We start from the raw sequence: 22,156 nt of genomic DNA on the forward strand, positions 1-22,156 counted from the left end.
TTACACGTTTTACCAAGTTCAATGCATGTGAGGCACTTAATGGTAGTAATATCAAACGACGATTAAAAGGTAAAACAGTGAGTGACATACTTTATTTTGATGGACACCACCGCTCTGGACTTTGGGGTTGTAGGGTCCACTTCATAAAGTTAAATATGCACATGAATATTTACACACACATATATTTACCACAACACATCTGTCTAAATCTTCTGTTTTATTGCTATTCACTATTTCAGTTTGGATTTGCATCTATGAATATACATGCATGTCTCCACCTCCAAATTTAACCATGTATTTTCCACAGACTTTTTTGGAAAACAATATCACAAAAACTGCTGAACAAACTGACACCATATTTGTAAGGATAATAGAATGTGGTCTAGAAAGTGTCCTTCTTGTCATTTGGTGTAATTCCGTTCAGTAGGTTTTGAGATATTAAGGATCAAAATTATTTGTATATGTGCATGGTTGGGTTTGAGGGACTCTTGTGAGAGTAGAGGGGTTTGATTGGCCTAGGGGGCTTTTTTTCCCTTGGACCAACTTGCCAATTCAATCCCATGGGAGTAAGCTTCCTAATGACAACTATAACTCACGGCCCCGCAACACACAGCTAATTATCCAACTCATTCAATGTTCTATAATATAATTGATAACATCATTGCAAAATGTGAAATTAAATCATTGATGAGTTAAAGTTTCCTTAGCACACAAGTTATAGTTACGAGAGAGAACTATAACTGGTGAATTTCACAGTTCTTTGGTGGTCGCCACTAGGTAGTTATCGTTAGGATAATCTTTCCATAGGAGATGCATTTGTTGCTTTTGACAAAACTCCATGACACTTTAGAAAGTGCTTTCTTCTGCCTAGTTTGCACATGGAAAGTTTCGGGGTGATCTATTAAGTGGGGGCCGAGAGAAAGGAGGGGTCCCGAAATGCATTTCCCCATGCAATTTCCCATAGGGATTCTATACATGACTACGGCCCAAACCGCTAACCAGAATTACACCAAATTTGGAAGAAAGCTAGATCTTGATCAAGAAAGAGTGATTTTTGTAATTTGGTGCAAATCTGTTCTGTAGTTTTGGAGTTTTTAAAGAAAAAAGATTTACGTATATCTAGGGACGCAGATCCACGGATTCACGAGCTTACAGCAATGCCGTGTTTGGCTGGCTGCAACATGAGAGAAAGGTTGCAACTGCCATTTTATGATTTGGGGATCTGTTCCCAGGGTTGGGGAACTAATTTAAAATGGGATATAAGGGGTCAGGATATATATATATATATATATATGCCTGTGGAATAAAAGCTGTTTTCCATGGTTCCCCTGTTGTTGGTCTCTTCACTGGATCTTCGTGAAAAGGTGTGGAATGGTGATATATATATATATATCCTGACCCCTTATATCCCATTTTAAATTAGTATATTAGGATATATATATATATATATATATATATATATATATATATATATATATATATATATATATATATATATATATATCCTGACCCCTGAAGGACCCCTCATGGGCATAAAATGGTCCAAATAAATTTTATTTTTCATGTGCGAAGGTCTGCGAATTCACCATGGTGCTCAGCATGGCCCGTGTGAATCTATGCTAGATACACAGATCAAGATCCCAATTAGAAAAGACACACACCCTTTCACAGACCCATAGAACCCCTCACAGACCCACACAACGACTCACACACCCATACAGCTACTCACACACCCATACAGCTACTCACACACCCATACAAAAATGCTGCAGCCCGCCTAGTGCTTAGACTCCCAAGAAGAGCCAACTCCAGAACTGCCCTGGAGGCCCTCCACTGGCTCCCAGTGAAAAAAAGAATTATGTACAAAGCCCTCCTAATATGTCATCGTATCCTCTGGCATAAAGCTCCCGGCTACTTGGCAGATCTGGTTACTTGGTATGCACCACGCAGATCGCTTAGATCGGGCGGTATGGGCACGCTGGTGACCCACCGCTATAGGAGAGAAAAAATGGGAGGTCGGTCCTTTAGAGTAGCGGCTGCCATAGGATGGAACAAACTACCCATCAGTCTCCCCCTGGAGCCTTCGGAAACTATTTTCCGACGCCAACTTAAAACTCATCTGTTCTCCTCATAGTTTACTTTAAGGTCCACTGCCTTGCTCTGTCCTCTTCCTTGGCGAGTTCTCTCTTCTAGTTTTGTCAGCGCTGGGACACGCCGGGATGGCGTAAATCCATGCGCTCTATAAATGTCTTTATTATTATTATTATTACAGCTACCTACACAGCCACTCACATATCCACAAACCACTTACACACGCACTCACAGACCCACATAGCCAATCACATACCCACACGCCCACTTACACACCCACGCAACTACTCACACAGTCATTTAGCCACTCACACACCTACTCACAGACCCACAAAACTACTCACACACCCACTCACAGAACCACACAGCTACTCACACCCCCCCATAACCACTCAGAAATACAAACACCCACTTACACACCCAATCACACACCCACCCACTCACAGACCCACAAACCACTCACACACTCACTCACAGACCCAAACATCCAGTCACACACCCACTACCACTCACTCACCCTCTCACAGACCTACAAAAACACTCTCAGTCAGTTCACAACAACTCAACCAGTCTGACATTCTCAAATCCATAAGGCCACTTATAGACCCCCACAGGCAGACCCACCCACACTCAGAGGCTCACACATGACTTACACATCCACACAACCACTCACACACCTATTCACACACCCATACAGCCACTTATACACCCACTCACAGATCAAGAAACTAAACTCACACAGCCACTAGATAGCTATTCACACACCCACATAGTCACTCTCACACCTAGTTACACATCCACCCAGCCACTAATATACTTACTCGCACAGCCATTTATCCCCTTACATGCCCACACAGTAACTTACAGAGCTACTCACACACCAACACACAGGCACTGATACAAGTATATAAATTGTAATTGGATATGTTTGTATTAAATGTGTTGTTATTTTGTATTGAATGTGTGGTTAGGTTGGGAACGAATCCCAGGATCCGCCTACAACATAGCCGATAAAACCTTTATTTGGCTAAGGATCTGCAGCGGATCTGCAGATCCAAGTGAGAAATAACAGAAATAACCAGTGTTTGGGAAAAGGGATGGTTCTGAAGAGACCCTTTGTATTTATGGTGTGTAGATGATAATTACACATAGAACAGTATGCAGTCTTTTAAGTTGTTGAGGAACACACTGTTACCCGTGTCTGTGAAATTGACTCTGTCTTTTTGATATATTTCATCCATATCGAAGTGTAAGTTGATATGTTATATAGAGTCCATATCTGAGTGGTCTCAGAGAAGTGCAGAAACAGCTGTATTGACATATTTCCTGGTTTTCTCTAACTGCAGACAATAGTGCGTTGATCACTGCCATTTCTATCTTTGGCCAACGTTGGAGAACACCAACCAAATATGTGAGAAAAGTGACATTAGTTTTCCAGAGGTATCCTTCATTAGGATTTCCAGTCCTACCCCAGTAATCGTGCCTAGGTCATTGCCACCACAGTGCACAACCATGAGGTCTTGATGTTGGCAATACAAAGTGCCTTCAACCAAAGGCAGCAATTGGTGCCACTTTAACCCTTTCCAGTCAATCCAAATAATGTCTACATTTACAAGTTAAACCGAGATCCCTGTTAATGCCATTGTTTCTCGTACTCTCTCTGCCTCAAAACACAAAATTATAGCCCACAATCCAGACTTTGACCATTTTGGAGACAAGCAGGAGTACAACACAGGATAAGGCTGCAGCAGAATGAGTCAGTTTTGAAGATGAAAGGCAGTTACATTGGAGGGCAGCAAGTAAAATATAAAATAACATATCTGATTGGCTGATGGAGATGTGCAGGGAACTAAAATTAGGTAGTGACTTTAAGAAAAAAGTAATTAACTCTGATTTGCTTTAAAAATAAAAAAATAAAGTTATATTGCTTGGGATATGCTTGGAATTGAGAACAGTCAACCACACCTTCTGCACTTAGTATGTGGCGAGTCTGCTGTTTAGAGAAAGTCTTTGAACGTCAATCCTACTGGTAGGCAGAGACTGCTGGAAACATGGTTGCTGTGGATACAGAGCTAAGAAGTTTGGGGAGTGGGAACAAAAGAAACTGCAGAGTGAAACTGAAAAGCAGATTAGCGTGCACAAATTGCTCAGTGTATGTCCATGTATGTCGTGATTGACAATATTTTACAAAATAAAATATAGGTGAGCAGCATAAAGAGTAGATTGTTGAATACAGTCAGTCAGTCAAAAAGCTTTTTTTATCGGTTAGAAAACATAAAAAGGCATATATACACATCTACAGGTAAAATGAAGGTATTTAAAAAAGTAATGCATAGCAATCCTAAAGCATACTATAATCATACAAATGGTTAACAATTGTGAAAATAGAAACATAGAAAAAAGCTCCTCGTGGATTAAGATGACGCTAACAATGGGCGATCCCTAGGTATTTTATTAATAGGGAACCTCATAAATTACAAAGTTAGTGCTACTACAGGAGCAATAGTTTGTGAGCTTTCAGTTTTTAATTTTGCACACCTTGAATACCACATGGACAGGAGGAATCTAGCAGTTGCGAACACTGTCAGGGGGGTGGTGTCATATTTGAGAATTCTGAAAACCTCCCTGTAGTCCCCAAGACCCCTGGACTTGCAAAATTTGATAATCCATTTGGCTCTTGCCTTAGAGTAGGAGGGGCAGAAGAGCAGAACGTGCAGATCTGTCTCTCTGCTACTCCCACACCCTGGGCAAGAACTCGCTGTGTGTAGGGCATTTGGCCATTTGTGTGTTACGGCCCTAAGAGGCAATGAGCCATGCCTGAACTGAACGAATAGTTTTTTAGCCAGAGGGGGCTGGATATCATCCAAGAATTTCTCAAAGTTAGGATGGACCTTAATATCCAGAAAGGTGTTGGTCAACCTACCCATGGAAAAGTTTGTTAGTATAAGTTCCATTCGGTATCGCTTAAGTGACAAACTCAATGATTTCTTGGAAAATAGGACGCAGGTCACCTCAGGGGATGACCACATGTCCCCCATGCCAAGAGCCTGGCAGAGATGCTTAATGTGGTTTAACCAGGGGATTTTCTCCACATCCCCTCTGGACAGAAGATCCCCCAGCTCCTCCCTATAGCTCAAGAGCTCAGGGGTGGACCAAAGTCGTCTCCAGTACAGCAAGGGACGATTCGAGACAATCTCCTGAATGGGTACCAGACCCAAATCCAACTGTAGCGGGGTCAGGGGGTACTCAGGGGGAGTCTCAGAAGGCACCTTATAAAACTATTCTCAGTAAGATTGTTGAATTATTTTAGGGGCTTCTGCAGATCCTCCCCAGATTCGCACGGAGCCTGCACTGAGGACCACAGTGGATCCATGAGAAACCTACCAAATTGGGCTTTGCTACAGGAAACATGGAAAGGGTTAGAAAATAGAGACCATTTAGAAGGGTTGTAACAAAAAAAGATGAAAAGAAGTCTGTAATTTGCTAAGTACAGGAGTATGAGTGAGAGCACAGTGAGAAGAGTATCCATTATTGGTACTTCGGTATTGAGAGTGGAGGAGGATTGCCATATTTCTGACTTGAGATTTGCAGTGGAATACAGATGCTAACAGATATTAAAATAAAAGTTGGACATCAGCAAATAGATTTTACATGTATGGTAATTAGGCTGTACTATAAAAAAGTATATTAAAAATAAGGCATATGAGTGTATATAAGCTGAGAGGAAATGTGTAGCTGCTGGACACTACAGTAAAAGGCAAAATAGAAGGGGGTTAGATGAGAACATTATCTAAAAATATAGTGAGCAGCAAAGGTGGAAAATGAATTGCCATCCTGAAAATATAGTTATTTTATTAAGCCAATAAGAATGAATGAAGGTGTTTAAAATTAGATGTTAGTGGTCGCTTACAGTATGTAATTTAATAATATATAATTTGCACCCACTCACACAGCCAGGCAGGTACTTACACACCCAGCACACTCCCACAAAAGCACCCACCACTCATATAGCCAGACAGTGACGGACACACTCAGTCATACCCATTAAAGCCATTCACACACCCGTTTACTCACCTATATATCCACTTGCATAGTCATTCACTAACCCATACAGGAACTGTTATTCCCACTCACAGATGTATACAGCCATTCATGTACCCAGCCCTCAATCAGTTACACATGCACTTACACACCCATTCACCCAGTTATACACCCAGTTACCCACCCATACAGCCACTCACATACCTAATAACTAAACCATGCAGCCACTCACTCACCCAGTCAGACAGCGACAAATGCATTTAAACATCCACTCATACACCCACACAGCACTTATGTGTCCACCACTAACAAAGCCACTTCCACACACAGCTGCACACCTAAACACCCACTCACACAGCCAGTTACCAATCCACACAGCCCTGTACATACCCATTTAGACACCCATACAGTCACTACCACACACAGTTACAAACAAACACAGCTAGGGACACACCCACAGAGCCACTGATAAACTCACTCACATATCCACTCAACCTCTCAAATACCCAGTCACCCATCCGTACAGCCCCTCTTGTACCCATGTATACACCCATACTCAGTTGCACAGCCTCTGAACCACTGACATAACCACTTCTGTACCTACTCACTTGTTTATAGTGTGTAATCTAATAGTATGAAATGTTAAGTTAAATGTATTCTATATTTGCTTTTCAGATCTCTACTTGTGTTTAAAGAGGAACAGAAGATGGAACAGTGAGATGAAGACAAAATTAACAATTATGATTGCTAACAGCATTCATAACCTAGGCAAAAGATGAAACTGTTAATGCAACTGGCATATGGCATTTGCCACAATGAGTAACCATGTCTTGCAGTTTTGGTGAAAGAGTTGGGATGGGAACCATCTGGTTAGGTGGTAAGGGTCCCACAGATGGACCAGCTGCTCATGAGGATGCATTACCTTCCCTCTCTACCATCATCCTGTGATAAATCCTTGTATGTTTGAGTTTCAGGTGTTTTCAAATAGAGAATATGCTTTGTGAATACTTCTTGCCCATACGTCTTGACAATTTTGACTGCATATATTGTATTGGACAATTTTCTGAACAACTTCCTACTCTCCTGAAGGGATGGAGACATTTTTTCAAATGTTGGAGGAATTCTTTGAAAGTGATAAGTCGTCTTCTTCTACATCCTCCTCTACCCTTCTATTCTTTTGTTATCATGAAACATCAGACTTTAAAACTCTGGACTTTTGAAGGAAAGTGAAAAAAAGAGGATGGAGCTGTGGTTTTCAGTCTGTCTCAGAGAGATGTGAAAACCAAATATCTGATTTACGTCGTCATTTCCAATGTGGATGGGTGGAGACTTACTGTATCCAATGAGAAGTTCAGGTTTGGGTGTGTTCCTGGAATCATGGGGAATTCATGGCGGTATCGTAGTGGATCCACGGATCCACAAAATGAACACAAAAATTAAAATAAATTAAAAAAGACTTGTTGTATTGCATTTATAAAAAAGATTAACCTTACACTGATTTGTTAATTATTACTTTTAAAATGTATAATAAGAATAAATGTGTGAATAAAATGTGTTTATCCACTTGTAGAAATGTGTATTAGTGCAATGTGTTATAAGTGAAATTGTAGTACAATTGATATCATTTTTAAAAATACTGATAGTCACTAAAAACCAAACGTTACAGGGACAAGCTCACCTCCGTCCCCAAAAAAATCATAAGCAATTATAATTTTAAATTTCAAACTAATTTAATTTACGTAACTGTATTCCCTACAGGGTCTTTTGTAATTTCCTGCCTTCATTGTTTGCAATTGGAGTGTGTTGCAGTACTAGTGTTTGACTATGTGTGGTGCTTAACGTACTCCAAGGCTGGGTTGGAGTGAATTGCATTTTGTAGTATGTAAGTTGTGCTACTGTAGTACTATGTTATCTCATACAAAATTAAATTTGTAAATTGGGCCCACTGTTTTTATTTTCTACAAACCCATTTAACCATTGTAATTGCTTGTGAAACTCGACTATAGATTCAGGACTTTAGAAATGTCCTTGAAAATTAAAGGCATTGTGCCTCACTTGTAGAAAGCAAATGATGATTGTAGTTTACATACCTTTATGATTCAGGTAGCAAAATCTTATATAGACATGGTTGAGGGTTTATCATTCATCTGTGAATGGTGTAATTACACTATCTCCAAAAGGATTAAGCATTTCGCAAGAAGCATAGATATTGTTAAATAATTAATGCATGTGATCCTTCTGGGTAAAATGTATCTCTCTTTGCGGCATCTGTTAAAATCCACCTCAAAAGTGCAGGACGTATTGAAAACAGAAACAGTGTGAAGTTCCTCCACATCGTGAAGCCATATAAATGTATTATTTATAAAAAAATATTTTTAAATAAATGGTCTTAGAAGTAGGGTGTTGTTAAGATGTGCTAATGAGAAGGATAAGAAAAGCAGACAAATATGTAAACTACTTTCTGCCAGCAACTGACTTTCATTAAAACTGAGAGAACTAGAAACAATCAAGACACTGGCGTTGAAATATTTAAGTCAGCTTGGTAAAAATCCTGACAATTTGAACTAAGATCTTAGAAGGAATTCCATCTCAAAATGACTATTTGTGATGAGAAAATAAGTTTTGAAAAAGTGATGTTAGAAGTCAAGAAAGGCAGTGGTGTAACATCCAACATAGGGAGATACTTTTTTAAGGATTTCATAGTGAAGGTATACTAAATACAGGCTTTGCTAATGAATAAAACTGAAATAAAATTAAAAATATTTAAACTAAAGGGCAGTTTAACCCACTAAATTTTTTTGGGGAAAAGGAATAGAATACTGTTTTGAAAGGGTGGATCTAGATAGTTCACATTCACATGTAGGGATTGAGGTCGGGCACTATGGAACAAAATGATAATAAATGGCACTACACAACTACAAACCACATCAATACAGGTTAAAGAATACCTGTGCATGAGTCAAAATAACAAACAATGAAAATGACAGCAAAGCCTGCTGTAATATATGTTCCTTCATTGTTGTACCATGCTTAGTGAGCTATGCTAGTTTCAGATGACCTTATTAGTGTCTCACCTCTTTAATTTTGAGATTATCCTATTTATTCTTTAGAATGATGGAGAGAAGATTACTGTCTAAAAGAATCAAGGTTACAAAATTACAAGTGCAATATGTCTTAACATGTGTTTCCATTTCTCGTTTCAGTACCTCAGATCAATGCTGCAAAAAGGATTGATAGAAGAGATTTTTGAGTAGACAGTTAGGCTTCGGTTACAGGTTCAATTTAAAAGTGATTAATCCAGAGGAGACAAAATTGGCTACATTTCCTTCACTATACTATTACTATGGTGGAGAAAATTCCGTCAGTGGATTTTTTTGATAAAGCATTCCGCGACAAGTCTGAGGATTTCAACTGCCACTGAATATCCTTATTGTTATTGTTATCTGAGGTTTGTATAGCGCCAAATCACCGTCAGGTCTCTAGGCGCTTCTGACAGATGCAGTAACAACGATCGAAACAGTGAGCAGGAAGTACAGATATAACAAACCTTGATCAAATTAAACAGAAAGCTTCCCTAAATAAGAGCGTTTTCAATGATTTCCTGAAGTGGAAAAGATTAGTTTCTTTACGGAGGGGCTCAGGTAATTTGTTCCACATCTGTGTGACTTGAACCGAAAAGGATCTCCCACCCTTAGTAGCCATTTTAAAATGCGGACAAACCAGCAATTGGGAGACAGAGGACCTAAACGCTCGGTTAGGTTTGTAAACCTCAAGCCGTTCCTTTATATAGGCCGGCGCATGCCCATAGATTGCCTTATGGGCAATGCATAAGCTTTTGAATTCCACCCTTTGCTTTATGGGAAGCCAATGTAGCCTGAGCAGTAGTGGGGAGGCATGGGTCTGTCTGGGTAGTCTAAAAATTAGTCGCGCTGAACCTGCAGGCGATTAATCAAACTTTTCGGCAAACCTAAGTAAAGTACATTCCCATAATCAATCCTTGAAATTATGGTAGCCGAAACAATAGTTCGAAGCATATTTAGGGAGAGTAGGGGAGCTAGCTTGCGCAACTGCCTAATTAAGTTGGTGCAAGTTCCGACAACAGAAGATACTTGGCTAACCATTGTCAGCTCATGGTCGATCTTAAAACCAAGGCTTTTAACGTTAGGACATGGTTTCGGGGTGGGGCCAAGCTCTTGAGGCCAGAACAAATCACCCCAAGGCGAGACAGCAGTTGAGACTACTAGGACCTCCGTTTTTTCGGGATTTATTTTCAACGAATTTGCCGTCATCCAGCTCACCGTAAACCTGAGCATATTCTGGGCCTGAGTCTGGGCAGATGTAGTGTTGTCAATACTCAGCAGCAGCTGAGTATCATCTGCATAGTTAAAAATTATGCAGCCCATGCTTGCCAGGGATTCTATCAGAGGTTGTAAATAAAGATTAAACAGGAGTGGTGACAATGCAGAGCCCTGCGGGACTCCACACTCAAGAACACCCACCTCAGATATACAATCCGCTAACCTAATCCTCTGGGTCCTCCCTGATAGAAAGGATTTTAGCCATTGGAATGCCAGGTCCTTTATCCCAAACGCGGCCAGTCTGTCCAAGAGCAGGGCATGGCTGACAGTATCAAATGCCGCTGAAAGATCTAAAAGTATCAGGGCACTTGGTTTTTTACTGTCAGCCATGCCTCTGAGCTCATCTAGCACCGAGAGCATTACTAACTCGGTGCTGTGATGTGCACGGAATCCCGCTTGGCGCTCCTGGAGTAGATGGTGTGACTCCATGAAGGAAGACAGGGATTTTAGCACATGCTGTTCTAGTATCTTGGACAAAAAAGGCAGCTGGGATATTGGCCTATAGTTTTTCAGAATAGCCGGGTCCGCCCCGACTTTTTTATCAGGGGCTTGACGTGTGCCTCTTTAAAGCTAGCTGGTAAGAGACCAGTGTCTAGTGAGTTATTTAAGAGGCAGATGATATGGTCCTCTAAAACAGGGAGTGCCAAACAAAAAATTTTGGGGGGACAGGGGTCTGCAGGGGAACCTGACTTGGTTGTATTCATAAGTTGCCCAAGAATTATAGGATCTATACCTGGAAACCTAGTAATGGTAGATCTCGGAGGGGCTTGAGGGACCTGTGATGCAAAGGGAGTATTAAGAGTGTCCTTCCTAATATCTGACAGAATAGTTGCTACTTTCTCAAGAAAGTAACTTTGGAAGGTATTACAATCTATCGTCATTTCAACCTTTTCCATCTTTCTTACTCAGTTCTTTTAGAATTTTGAATGTTTCTTTCTGAATATTGGCAGCATTGTTTATACGAGTTTCGTAGTACTCTTCTTTAGCTGACACAATAAGTTTTTTATATGCATTCAGAGATGTTTTATACTGTTCTCGGTCCGTACGATTTTTTGTCTTCCTCCAACATCTCTCCAGATGACGGAGCTTTCTTTTATGATCTCTCAAAGGTGGGTTAAACCAAGGGGCCCCTTTTTCGGCACACTTTATTTTCTGTACCTTTTCAGGGCTATCTGATCGATAGCCTGTCTGAGGTTCACCACTATGGTGTTATAGTCCTGGTCTAGATCGCCATGAGGGACCATTAGTTGTGTATGTTTAGGAAAGGCGTCAATTAAGGCTTCCGAGTCCACTTTTTTCCATTGACGTACTTTTTTGGTTTTTAAAGGTGGTTTGACCTGAACACTATCCATCGGAATATCGCACCAGATTAGATAGTGGTCGGACCAGATACAGGGTACAATGCTCGTAAGAGCCACCTCTGGATCGGAAGTCCAGATTAGGTCAAGGGTGTGACCTTTAATATGCGTTGGAACTTCCACAAGCTGCTCTAGACCTAACGAGGTCATAGTGGTCTCTAGCTGACGGGTTGGCAGATCTTTCTCTGCGCTATCCCAATGGACATTAAAATCTCCTGTCACCAAGACTTTTTTATATCTAGTACAGATGTAAGAAATAATAGGGGAAAATAGTTCATTAAACACTGAGGTGCATTGTGGTGGACGATAGACGGTAAGGACAATGAAACATGTATTGTTCAGGGTAATTTTTACTCCAAGTATGTCCGCTGAGTTTTTTGTTTCTGTTAATACTTTAACCACTGTTAGATGTTTTTTAAAGATAATTGCTACACCCCCACCTCGAGCATTATCCGGACGGTTGTGCCAGGCAATGTCGTATCCATTTGGGAGGGCGGTTATGATGTCAGGGGAGGAGTTGTCGCCTAGCCACGTTTCAGTGAGGGTTAATACATCTATGGTCTCACCCTGAAGAAGAGTAAAGATTTCAAGGTGGTGTTTCTGAAGTGACCTTGTATTCAGGCTGGCGAGCTTTATAGAGGGCAAGTGGGCGGAGGCCCTAGCACTAGGGGATCGTAAAATGTTAATCTCCGTTAGTGTAGTCAGCGTCGTAGGATTTAAAGTCTGCCCACCTCGGTCTAATAAGAGTAACTCACTCGCAGAGTATAACAATCGCCTACCAGGGGTCTTAGTCCCTGGGCCCGGTCGTGCGCGGACAGGCGCAGACGGGCAGGTCTCCGGCGCATGTCCGGCGCCACCGCTGTACGCATCCGCTGCGCGGAATCATGGTCTTTTCCTTATAAGCGCTACTAGAGCGCGTCACCCGCCGGGCCCACACTCATTATGGCCGCCAAACCCGGGAGACCGACTCTCGGCGTCAATGCTCAGCTGAGAGCGGTCCGCGGGCGGAGGGAGTGGGGAAAAGAAATAGGGGACACAGAGGGAGCAACAGGAAATCTCCAGGCTTCTCCAATCAAGCCGAGAGCTCGGATTTTAAAAACGTGCAATATACAATTAAAATAGATGCCAGAGATCGGCAGTAGAGACCTCCCGGCTTCTGCCTCAGGAGGGGAAATGCATCTATCAGTCAGCGTATCCTTAGTAGTCTTCATCCAATTTCAGGGATTTGTGTTTTTGGGAAGTGGAGTGATTGAGACAATCCACAACTTTCACTGCCCCCTCAAAATTGAAAATGTAATGAAAGTAAATATCATGGTCTGGATCTACATGGAAATGAAGACTAATGTTCAAGTGAAATACTGGAATGACGAACCCTACTTTGACACATTTTTATTATAAAACTACATTGCCAAGGATACAGTAACATACCATGTACAGAATGAATATCTACATATCTTACACTAATTATAACCCTAAAGTAAATCCCTATCATTAATACGCTTTAATTCTAACACTTAATATTAGCTAAACTTCATTGCAAAACTCTCATTTTTTACATCATTGATTTTAGAGACCACCTATCTCAGGCATAAACATTAACTGCAGGACACATGTTTCATATTTAATATATGTTGTGTACTCCAGGATGTATTTATATTTTATTATTACACATTGCATAGATACAGCATGTGTAGCATGTGGGTATCTACAAGCTACACCATCCCATTGCACTGATGACAAAACTTACAAGGGGCTTTTAAACTTCCTCCGTAGGAGGTAATCAATTATATCAGGATCCGTCTGCAGCAGGCGCATGAGGACTTCGTTCTGCAACTCTGGAGACACCTAAAACAAAACATGAAATTTGGTTCAATTGCTGCATACCATCCATGCAGTTTATTTTACTATACTATCTTTAACTGTAGGTTTCTGGAATTGTTGAATTTGAATTGTCTATTTAATCAACAAAACATTCTTATGTATATGATTGACTTGGCAGATTCTATGAGCCATAGGTTTCCTCAACTAGGCTTATACTCCCTCATTCCACAGTGATTGATTCAATCTTAAAATTGCTTAACTGAAATCTAATATTACATTTTGAAGTCTAGTCATATTAAAAATTCTACTAATTCTAAGATAAGATCATTAACAGTTTAGGTGCATGTGTTGGCCAATGGCCAGGCACTCTTTCTGCCACTCTCAAGATACCAAGGTATATTAAAATGAATATAGGTGTGGGGTCTTCGCTCTATGGACATGGCCATGCCCTGCTAAACATATGGTAACAGTCTTTCTTCCCCTCCCGGAAGGCAGATGGGGTGTTTACCCCCAATCTGTCCTTCTGGGGAGATTGGGGCAGAAAGTCCACTAGACACCTGGAGAAAAAAAACAGAGGTGGGGACTGCCCACCATGGGCATGGTTATGCCCCACCACATAAGGGCACAGACTTTCTGCCCCTGCTGGGGGCAGATTGGGGCAATTACCCCAAATTGCCCCTGAGGAGGCAGAAAGCCCACTAGAAACAGGAGACTACATTTATGCAGCTTTATTGTGGGGCAGGTGGAGGCACTCCACCCACCTGCCCCCCACCCCAGGCATGGGCCCATGTTCTTCCCCAGTGTTGTCCCAATTGTGTAGATTGCATCAAATATGACCCTGGGGGTAGAAAGTCCAAAGTAGTGCAGCTGTTGCATTCTTGCAATGACCAAACCCCCTCCCTCAGAAAAGAACCAAACCAGTCTTTTTTCCCCCTGGAAAAGACAGGAGGTTTGCTCCAATGTGGCCCTGAGGGGGCAGATAACCCACTGTATGGCAGTAACATATTTTTTATATGGAAATAATGTGGTGGTTCTGGCCCATCCTAACATCTGCCCCGCCCTCATCCCTAAAGCCGTTAAAGTATTTCTGCTCCCCTGTACATTAAGAAATCCTGTTTCAATGGCAAATGAGAAGACATTTGATTCAATTGGGTGTTGTTTTTACATATGGGCCAGGAGAGTGTGGCTAACTCACAATATCGTCCCAACTTGAAATGGTGACTGACTGCACTTGTTGGGCTTGGGTAGGCTGCCACATGGGAAAACTTACCAGACCTTGACTGTTCTGAAAACTAGACACCTGTTGGGGGGGGGGGGCAGGGTGGTGTGCTTCGCGTGGATCACACAAGATTTACTTACCCACAATGACCTGTAAACCGCAAACTTCGACTAAAAACACACTTTCATCACACCTGTGAGGAAAACATCTGGAATCTGTGGGGAGACACAAATTTCCACCACCCATCATTCCTCCAAGTCTCCCAATACCAATGGTACCTCACTTGTGTGGGTGAGTCTAGAGACCTTGACACAAAAGGCATTACAACGCTAGGTGAAGAGATCAGTGATAAGGGCAGCTGAGGGATTTGGGGCTGTGCTCACTCACTACCCATGGAAGCCTATGATCCACAGAAATGTTTAAAATATAGACACCCAGGTGATTCCAGTTTGATGTGTCTTGCGTGGATCCCATGAGTTTTCCCTACTACCAGTGCCCTAAAAACCTCAAACTATGCCTGAAATCACGCAATTTCCTTACATGTCTGTGATGAAAACTTCTGGGAGCCATAGGAATTCCCAAAAACCTACCTCCCAGCATTACCCCACTTGTGATCATGTAAACACTTCACCACTTGTGTTCCTGGAACTAGTGTATGCAACAGGAATGGATCAAACCATGGTTAATGGGAGAACTTGAGAGCAATTTTGTAGATTTATGTGGATTCTGGAAGGTTCCACAAGAGAAATATAAGTAAAATGTGTGATGATTCCAGACACAGTTGAGGTTTGCAGGGCTTCTGGGCAAAGCTACATAGTTTTACCAATGCAAAGTTTGATATTTGGAAAGGCTTCTGGGTAAAATTACCAAGTGAGAGTCAAGCAAGTCATGCACCCCTTACCCCCATGTTGTATAGTTTTAAAAAATGTGCAGGTTTACTAGGTTTCCCTAGGTAAGGCTGAGCTAGGGCCCAAAATCCACAGCTACCCACTTTCAAAAAACAGGTCTGTTTTGAGTGGAAAAATATGATGTGTCCATTTTGCATTTTTGGAGCATATCCTGACATGAGGACTAGGTCTCCCCATGCAAGTTAGGTACCATTTTAATCGGGAAACTGATTGGAATACTGGATGGAAGGATGTTTGAAGCTCTCCACAGATTCCAGAGCTTCCCATCACAGAAATGTGAAGAAAATGCTGTTTAATAGTAAAAGTTTCAGGTTTGCAAGAGATCCTGGTAACCTTACCTGGTGAGAGCCCTGCATGTCAACCCACCCTGAATTCCTTTAGGTGTCTAGTTTTAAAAAAAAAATGCACATTTACTAGGTTTCCCTAGGTGCAGGCTAAGCTAGGGCCAAAAATTAACAGCTACCCACTTTACAAAAAAGGGTCATTTTTTAGGGGAAAAATGTGATGTATCCATGTTGCGCTTTAGGCTTTTTCCTGCCCACAAGTGAGGTACCATTTTTATCAGGAGACGAGGGGGAATGCTGAATTGAAGGATGTTTGTGGGTCCATGCAGCTTCCCGAAACTTTCATCACAAAAATGTGAGAAATTTTTTTTTTGGGTCAAAAGAACTACAGGGATTCTGAGTAAAAACACTGAGTGAGAGCCATGCAACTCATCCTGCCCGGGATTCCCCAAGGAGTCTACTTTTAAAAAATGTGCAAGTTTTCTAGATGTTCCTAGTTGTTGGCTAAGCTAGAGTCCAAAATCCACAGCTACCAACTTTGCAGAAAAAGGGTTGGTCTTCAGTGGAAAAAAGTGATGCATGTATATTGTGTTTTAGGCCATTGCGCTTTGCGGTCTGGTACCATTTTTACTGGAAGACATATGGAAGCATAGAACAGCAGAACATGTGTTCTTACCAATTGGATTTTAGTATATTTGTGCCTCTAAAATGTAAGCCAGTGTGTAAGACAGAAGTCATTTTAAAAAATACCCTCTAAGTTGTAAGCTAGCATGGGTATACACAAATTCAAAGATTTACAAATAACCACTGTTCCTAAACGCCATATCTTGTGTTCATTTCAGAAATGCATAGGTTTCCTTAATACCCATTTTGCACTCTAAATGTTTCATCATATGAATAGATGTATATTCAGTACACAATGAAAAATAAATTGTACAGTGCAGCTCAGTTGTTGACTCTAGGTACCTTAGACAGCCTAAAAACTTTATATATCCCGCCACCAGAAGGGTCTAGTGCACTTAATGGTATATTGCTTTTGTAAAATGAACATTGTGGCAAAATGTTACAGATGGAAATGTTGTCACAAATGGCTGTTTTTTTCTCACTCAATTCCAATATTAATTTAATGTAACTGTTAATTTATTTGGGAAACTCTTGAGGGATATACACATTACACCCCTTGAACTTAGAATTGTGTCTACTTTTCAGAAATCTATACCTTTCCTGGATCATCCATAGGTTTCATACTTTTTTCCAACATAAACTGATAGTAGGTTGAGAGAAGAAAAATAGAAAAAACGGCTACCATTTTGGAAAATGCAAATACTATAGTAAAAAAAATCGTTTTATTTTATTCAGCTCTGCATGTTTCTGAAAGCTGTAAAGATGGTGACTTCAGCACAGCAAACCGTATGTTGATGCCATTTTCAGGAAGAAAAGAAAAACACTTTTACCAAGAGCACGTTTTTCCTATTTTTCCTAAAAACTCAATTTTATCTATGTTTTGCCCATCTTCTCAGTCTCCTCCGGGAGAATCCATAAACCTGGCTACCGATAGAATCCCTAGGATGTTGGAAAAAAGAACACAAATAAAGCCCATTTCCAGTCTTACTGAATTCATAATGTGAAAATCAGAGCATTTTGGGTTTTTTTTGTACAGTGGTGCAAGCCACTGAGGGTGGGTCAGTGTGCTATTCATTGTAAAGCATAGGTATGGAGATCAGAGACTGGGTCATGGATACAGTAGCTGTTTTATGCATTTAATATTTAGGCCTATGCCTTAGGGTGTACGGTGGCCAGCTGCTGAGACTATCAATAAATAAATATGTAATCAATGCAACAAATGAAGATGTAATAAAGATTTTTTTTAAGACAGCCTGAACCTCATTAATTATTTTCCAGTCTTAAGTGTGATGGGATAGAGTTCCAACAAGTGGAATGAGAGTCGTTTTTGGTTCATAGATCTTAGACTTCTGGAGGGACAGTAAAAGATGAATAACCTAGATAAGTGTTTGGGAGCCCTGGCATGGATCTATGGACAGGGCAAAGTGCTTTGTAATTTGCTCAGTCCTTTCTAGGGAACCCCGGGGGAGCTTTTGGAGTGGATGTGATGTTGGTGTAGAAATTCAATCCACATAGTAGCAGGGTTACTCGTATTTGAACCGTTTGGACTTTGGTGACTGAATGTTTGAGCAGGCAGATATGCCTGGGATTGTACACCAGATTATCACTGGCACAAATATCATCGGACATACATTTTATGTCATCAATACTGGTTACAAGCAAATTGTCCCATTGGAAGTACATTTTACTCCAGCGTGATATTTTTGTAAACAATAATTAGGATGCAATATTATTGTCCGATAATATTTAGTCCTTGGTATTCTGGTCCAATACCAACACAGGCATGGTATGTGCCATGGCATGCACTAGATAGATGGTGAGGGTTGGCTATCCTCATGAGGAGGATCCCAGTCTGCTTGCCCACATTTAGTGGTGAACACTGGAGAGCAAATAATGTAGCACAGATTGGTAATGCCAGCACTGGTATAAAAAGCTAGAGTTGCACCAGTAGCCAATATCAGAGGAATGAATATGCTTGAGAGCATAGATGTAGATGTTGAAAGGTGTTCGTGATAAAGCCAAGACATGAGGGACATCACAGGTAATGTTGATGGACATAGATACTAACTAAGACAGTTTGATTTGTTGTAGTGACTGGATAGGAATACATATTTTAGAAGGATACGGTGGTCAGTGGCTACTGAATGCCACCAACAGGTGCAGGAGTATTAGTGCACAGGTAGAACCATTGTCAGTGGATCTAAGAAGCTCTTCTCTGACAATAAATAATATGGATATGGTTCCCCTTCAGAGTCTAATGTGTGATTGAAAGGTGCAGAGGAGGCCAGTTTCTTCAAGGAGGGATAAGAGTTGGACAGAGACAACTATTTCCAAATGCCTGAGATAGGACTATAGTTGGCAAAATTATCAGGCCCTGCAGATGTTTCTTTTCTTTTTTTTGTTTTTCTGACATATGCATTATAGTGCCATGTTTAGAAGATTGATAAATGGATCCACTGGTGAGGAATGAGTTAATTATTCTGATGATATGTAGCAGATGTGGGAGGCACAGACTGACAACTTTAACATAGCATGTGTCCTAAAATGGGGTGAATTCCTTAAAAGAATACAGTATATTTCTCATACCATTATCTGAGGCTGGAGTAATCTGAGAGTGTGAAATGGGCAAGTATCAGGGGGTCTCGGACGAAAAAAAGGGAGTGGGGCCCTTGTATGGAAAACAGGGAGTTACCAACTCTTTGTAGATGTAGAATAGTTACTTGGTTTAATGTCAAGCATCATCGATGTAAGAATGGGAACATTTATTTTTGTTTAAATTGCAGACTAGGTTAAAAACGGTTGTGTGTAGTGTACACCTTGTCTGATAGAAGCTGAGCTTTGTTTTGATCTATAATATTTTCTGAGCCCTGCCTTTGCATATCGAATACAGGAAATGTACAGTGAACCACTTACTAGGATGGGTTAAGGTCATCTCCCTTGTGGGAACAAGAAAACCAATGTCAAGAACAATCCTAACTTTCTTCTAGAGTTCGATTTCAAATTTACACCAGGAACATCCCTTAATACGGAGGTATTACCTGGTTGTACATCGTTCACATTCTTCTATGAGGTACCGATTTGAGAGACTTTAGGTGCATCAATTAATTTATGACCCCATTCCCAATTAAGTCATTAACGAATTAAGGATAAGACCACAGTGGCTCACAGATGCTCCGAAAACGGTATGGTAGAGAGACATAAGCCTCAACAATGACCTTCAGTGTGGGTGGGGATAGTGAGCTTTTGGGAGAAGTCAAATGTATCTGTCTCTGCTTGACAGTACGAATGTGATGTGTCATCGACCCAGATATTCAGGTCTTCGGCTATACAGACACCATTGGAAATGGACAGAATGTGTAGGGCAAAATGAAGGAGGTCAAAGGAAAAGGTTGTGAGGCATTTTTGAGGGCATGGTAGATCACTGCAATTGTTAAAGAAGAGATTATGTTGTGACCATCATGCAAAGCAGGTACTCAAGTGACATGAGAGACTGGTGATCTCTTTAATGGAGATTGAATTATGGTGAATCAGGGCCATCCTGCACCACTGCCCTTCTTTTTTAATTAGATAGTCGTAGGAATAAGGAAAGATGCTATTTAGGTCAGGCAGAGAAAAGTCACTGTCCCAGGTCTAAGTGATGGCTAGTAAATGGGGTGAAAGATCAGACGTGAGGTCATGGATGTCATAAGCATTCTTGATGGCAGATCTTACAATAAGCATTGCACCTGAGAGGGCATCGAAGCGGTGTGTAGTAGGAAGATTAGGTTCAATGGGGTTAGATGAAGGATAAGGAGAAGGGGAACGTTAGAATGTTGGAGACTTAAGTAACGAGGATGTAGTATTATGGGAGAGGACAGGAGAAGGAGGTGAGACGGATGGGCGGTAGTGGTGGTGACGGGGTCGACATTACCAGAGTAAGAAACCTTTCCTTTAAACATAGTACAATTCTTGAGACACAGACAGGGACAATAAGGATTCTGCGTGATAATTTCAGGTTTATGTCATCTGAGTTATCTGTTGTTTCGGAGATGTGCAAAGATTTCTTTGACATTCACATGAAGGTGTTTGACAAGCAAGGCATCAGATTGAAAACGCAAGGAGGTTCGATGTTGAAATGATCGGGAAAAAGATAGGCTCCCACAAATGAATCCCTGAATAAAATCAGTTCAATGTCAAACACTTACATTATTTCTGAACCTTAAGGGGAAGATTACAAAACCACGACTTTTGGGTTTTTGAGTATGGGGAATATCAGTCGTCTCAGAATTTCTGCTCAACTTCAGGCACCATTCAGCCAGAGAAGTATGTCTCATTTAATATGGCTACCTGTAATGCCCTGTCCTATATTGTTCAATTAGAAGTTAGTTTAGTAAGCATATGCTTTATTTTGTAGTAAAAGGGACACTTTTTTTTGAAGACAAAATAACATCATGTTTGTGTAGAAAAAGGAGACTTCTGTATTACACGGACTCCCGAGAGAAATATGAGCCGATTTTTGCTCCTATCAGACATAATCCCCTGCACCGATCCAAATCCAATTATCGATATTAGTTCCCAGTGGTAGGTGTAATTACAGTCTTGTGACTAAGCAGTATCTCATTCAGTATGCGCCTCTGCCATGTAAGTTAACAATAAAATAGTGAGTAAACTTTTTTCTTCTTTCAAGAGAGATTTTCAGCGCATGTCATTTGTGGGTTAAGTCATTTATCTTACAAAAGGGCAGGTATTACATTTGTAAAGATACCTGTAACATAAATGCATTTACTGTTTACTTGATTACAATTTTATTCTTCTGCCTTTTGTTCCTTTTACAGCCAAATTAAACAGACGAATTTCTGTGTTGATAGTATATAGTCGTGGTTCAGTGTATCTGGTGGAGCTATGATAATAACTCCCCCCCCCCCCCCTTAAATAGCAAAGGCAATATTTGATCCCATTTCAGTAACCATGCCCTTTAGCCATTTCAGCCTATGTTCCCTATAGGGTACGGACGCTATAGAGTACCCCAGCCTGCACGCCACACTTTCCCATGGTGTAGTCTCCGCAAGCGTGCGCAACAAGAAAAATGATTCCCAAACGTTGTTTTCTTCTTTAAAAAAAAAAGCAGTAGCATACAAGGAAGATTTCTCTTAGTGTGTGCGGTGGCGCAGGATAAGAGAATTCAGTGAGGAGAGGTCCTTTTATTAGGTCTCGTGGCGTAACAGCGCGTAAGCGCTGTGTCCGCCAGGAGATCTATTGTCGCTGGCTCTGCTTCCCAGGAGACAGCACCTGGCCGCGCGCAAAGGCGATCGGCGCAGGCCACGCGCGCGCGAACGCGCTCAGCTGCTGTCTCCTGGGAAGCTCCAAAACCCCACACGCATGTGCATACACAGAGACACACACACACACACGAGCGCCCATGCACGCACGCACCCACACATACAGAGAACCCACCCCCGCTGTCGCATACACA

At 41.2% G+C, this 22,156-nt stretch overlaps 1 protein-coding gene across 4 annotated transcripts in view; it reads right to left on the reverse strand.

Annotated features, from left to right (window-relative positions):
• Positions 1-22,156, reverse strand: part of LOC144829313 (rho GTPase-activating protein 6-like) — a 940,021-nt gene that overhangs the window by 142,641 nt on the left and 775,224 nt on the right. For all 4 annotated transcript variants that reach the window (XM_078688348.1, XM_078688349.1, XM_078688347.1 and 1 more), the window contains one exon: positions 13,596-13,693. In XM_078688348.1, coding sequence (XP_078544474.1) covers positions 13,596-13,693 — 98 coding nt within the window. The remainder of the gene's footprint in view (positions 1-13,595; positions 13,694-22,156) is intronic.

This window comes from Lissotriton helveticus, chromosome 4_1, assembly GCF_964261635.1.
Source record: "Lissotriton helveticus chromosome 4_1, aLisHel1.1, whole genome shotgun sequence".
Lineage (NCBI taxonomy): Eukaryota > Metazoa > Chordata > Amphibia > Caudata > Salamandridae > Lissotriton > Lissotriton helveticus.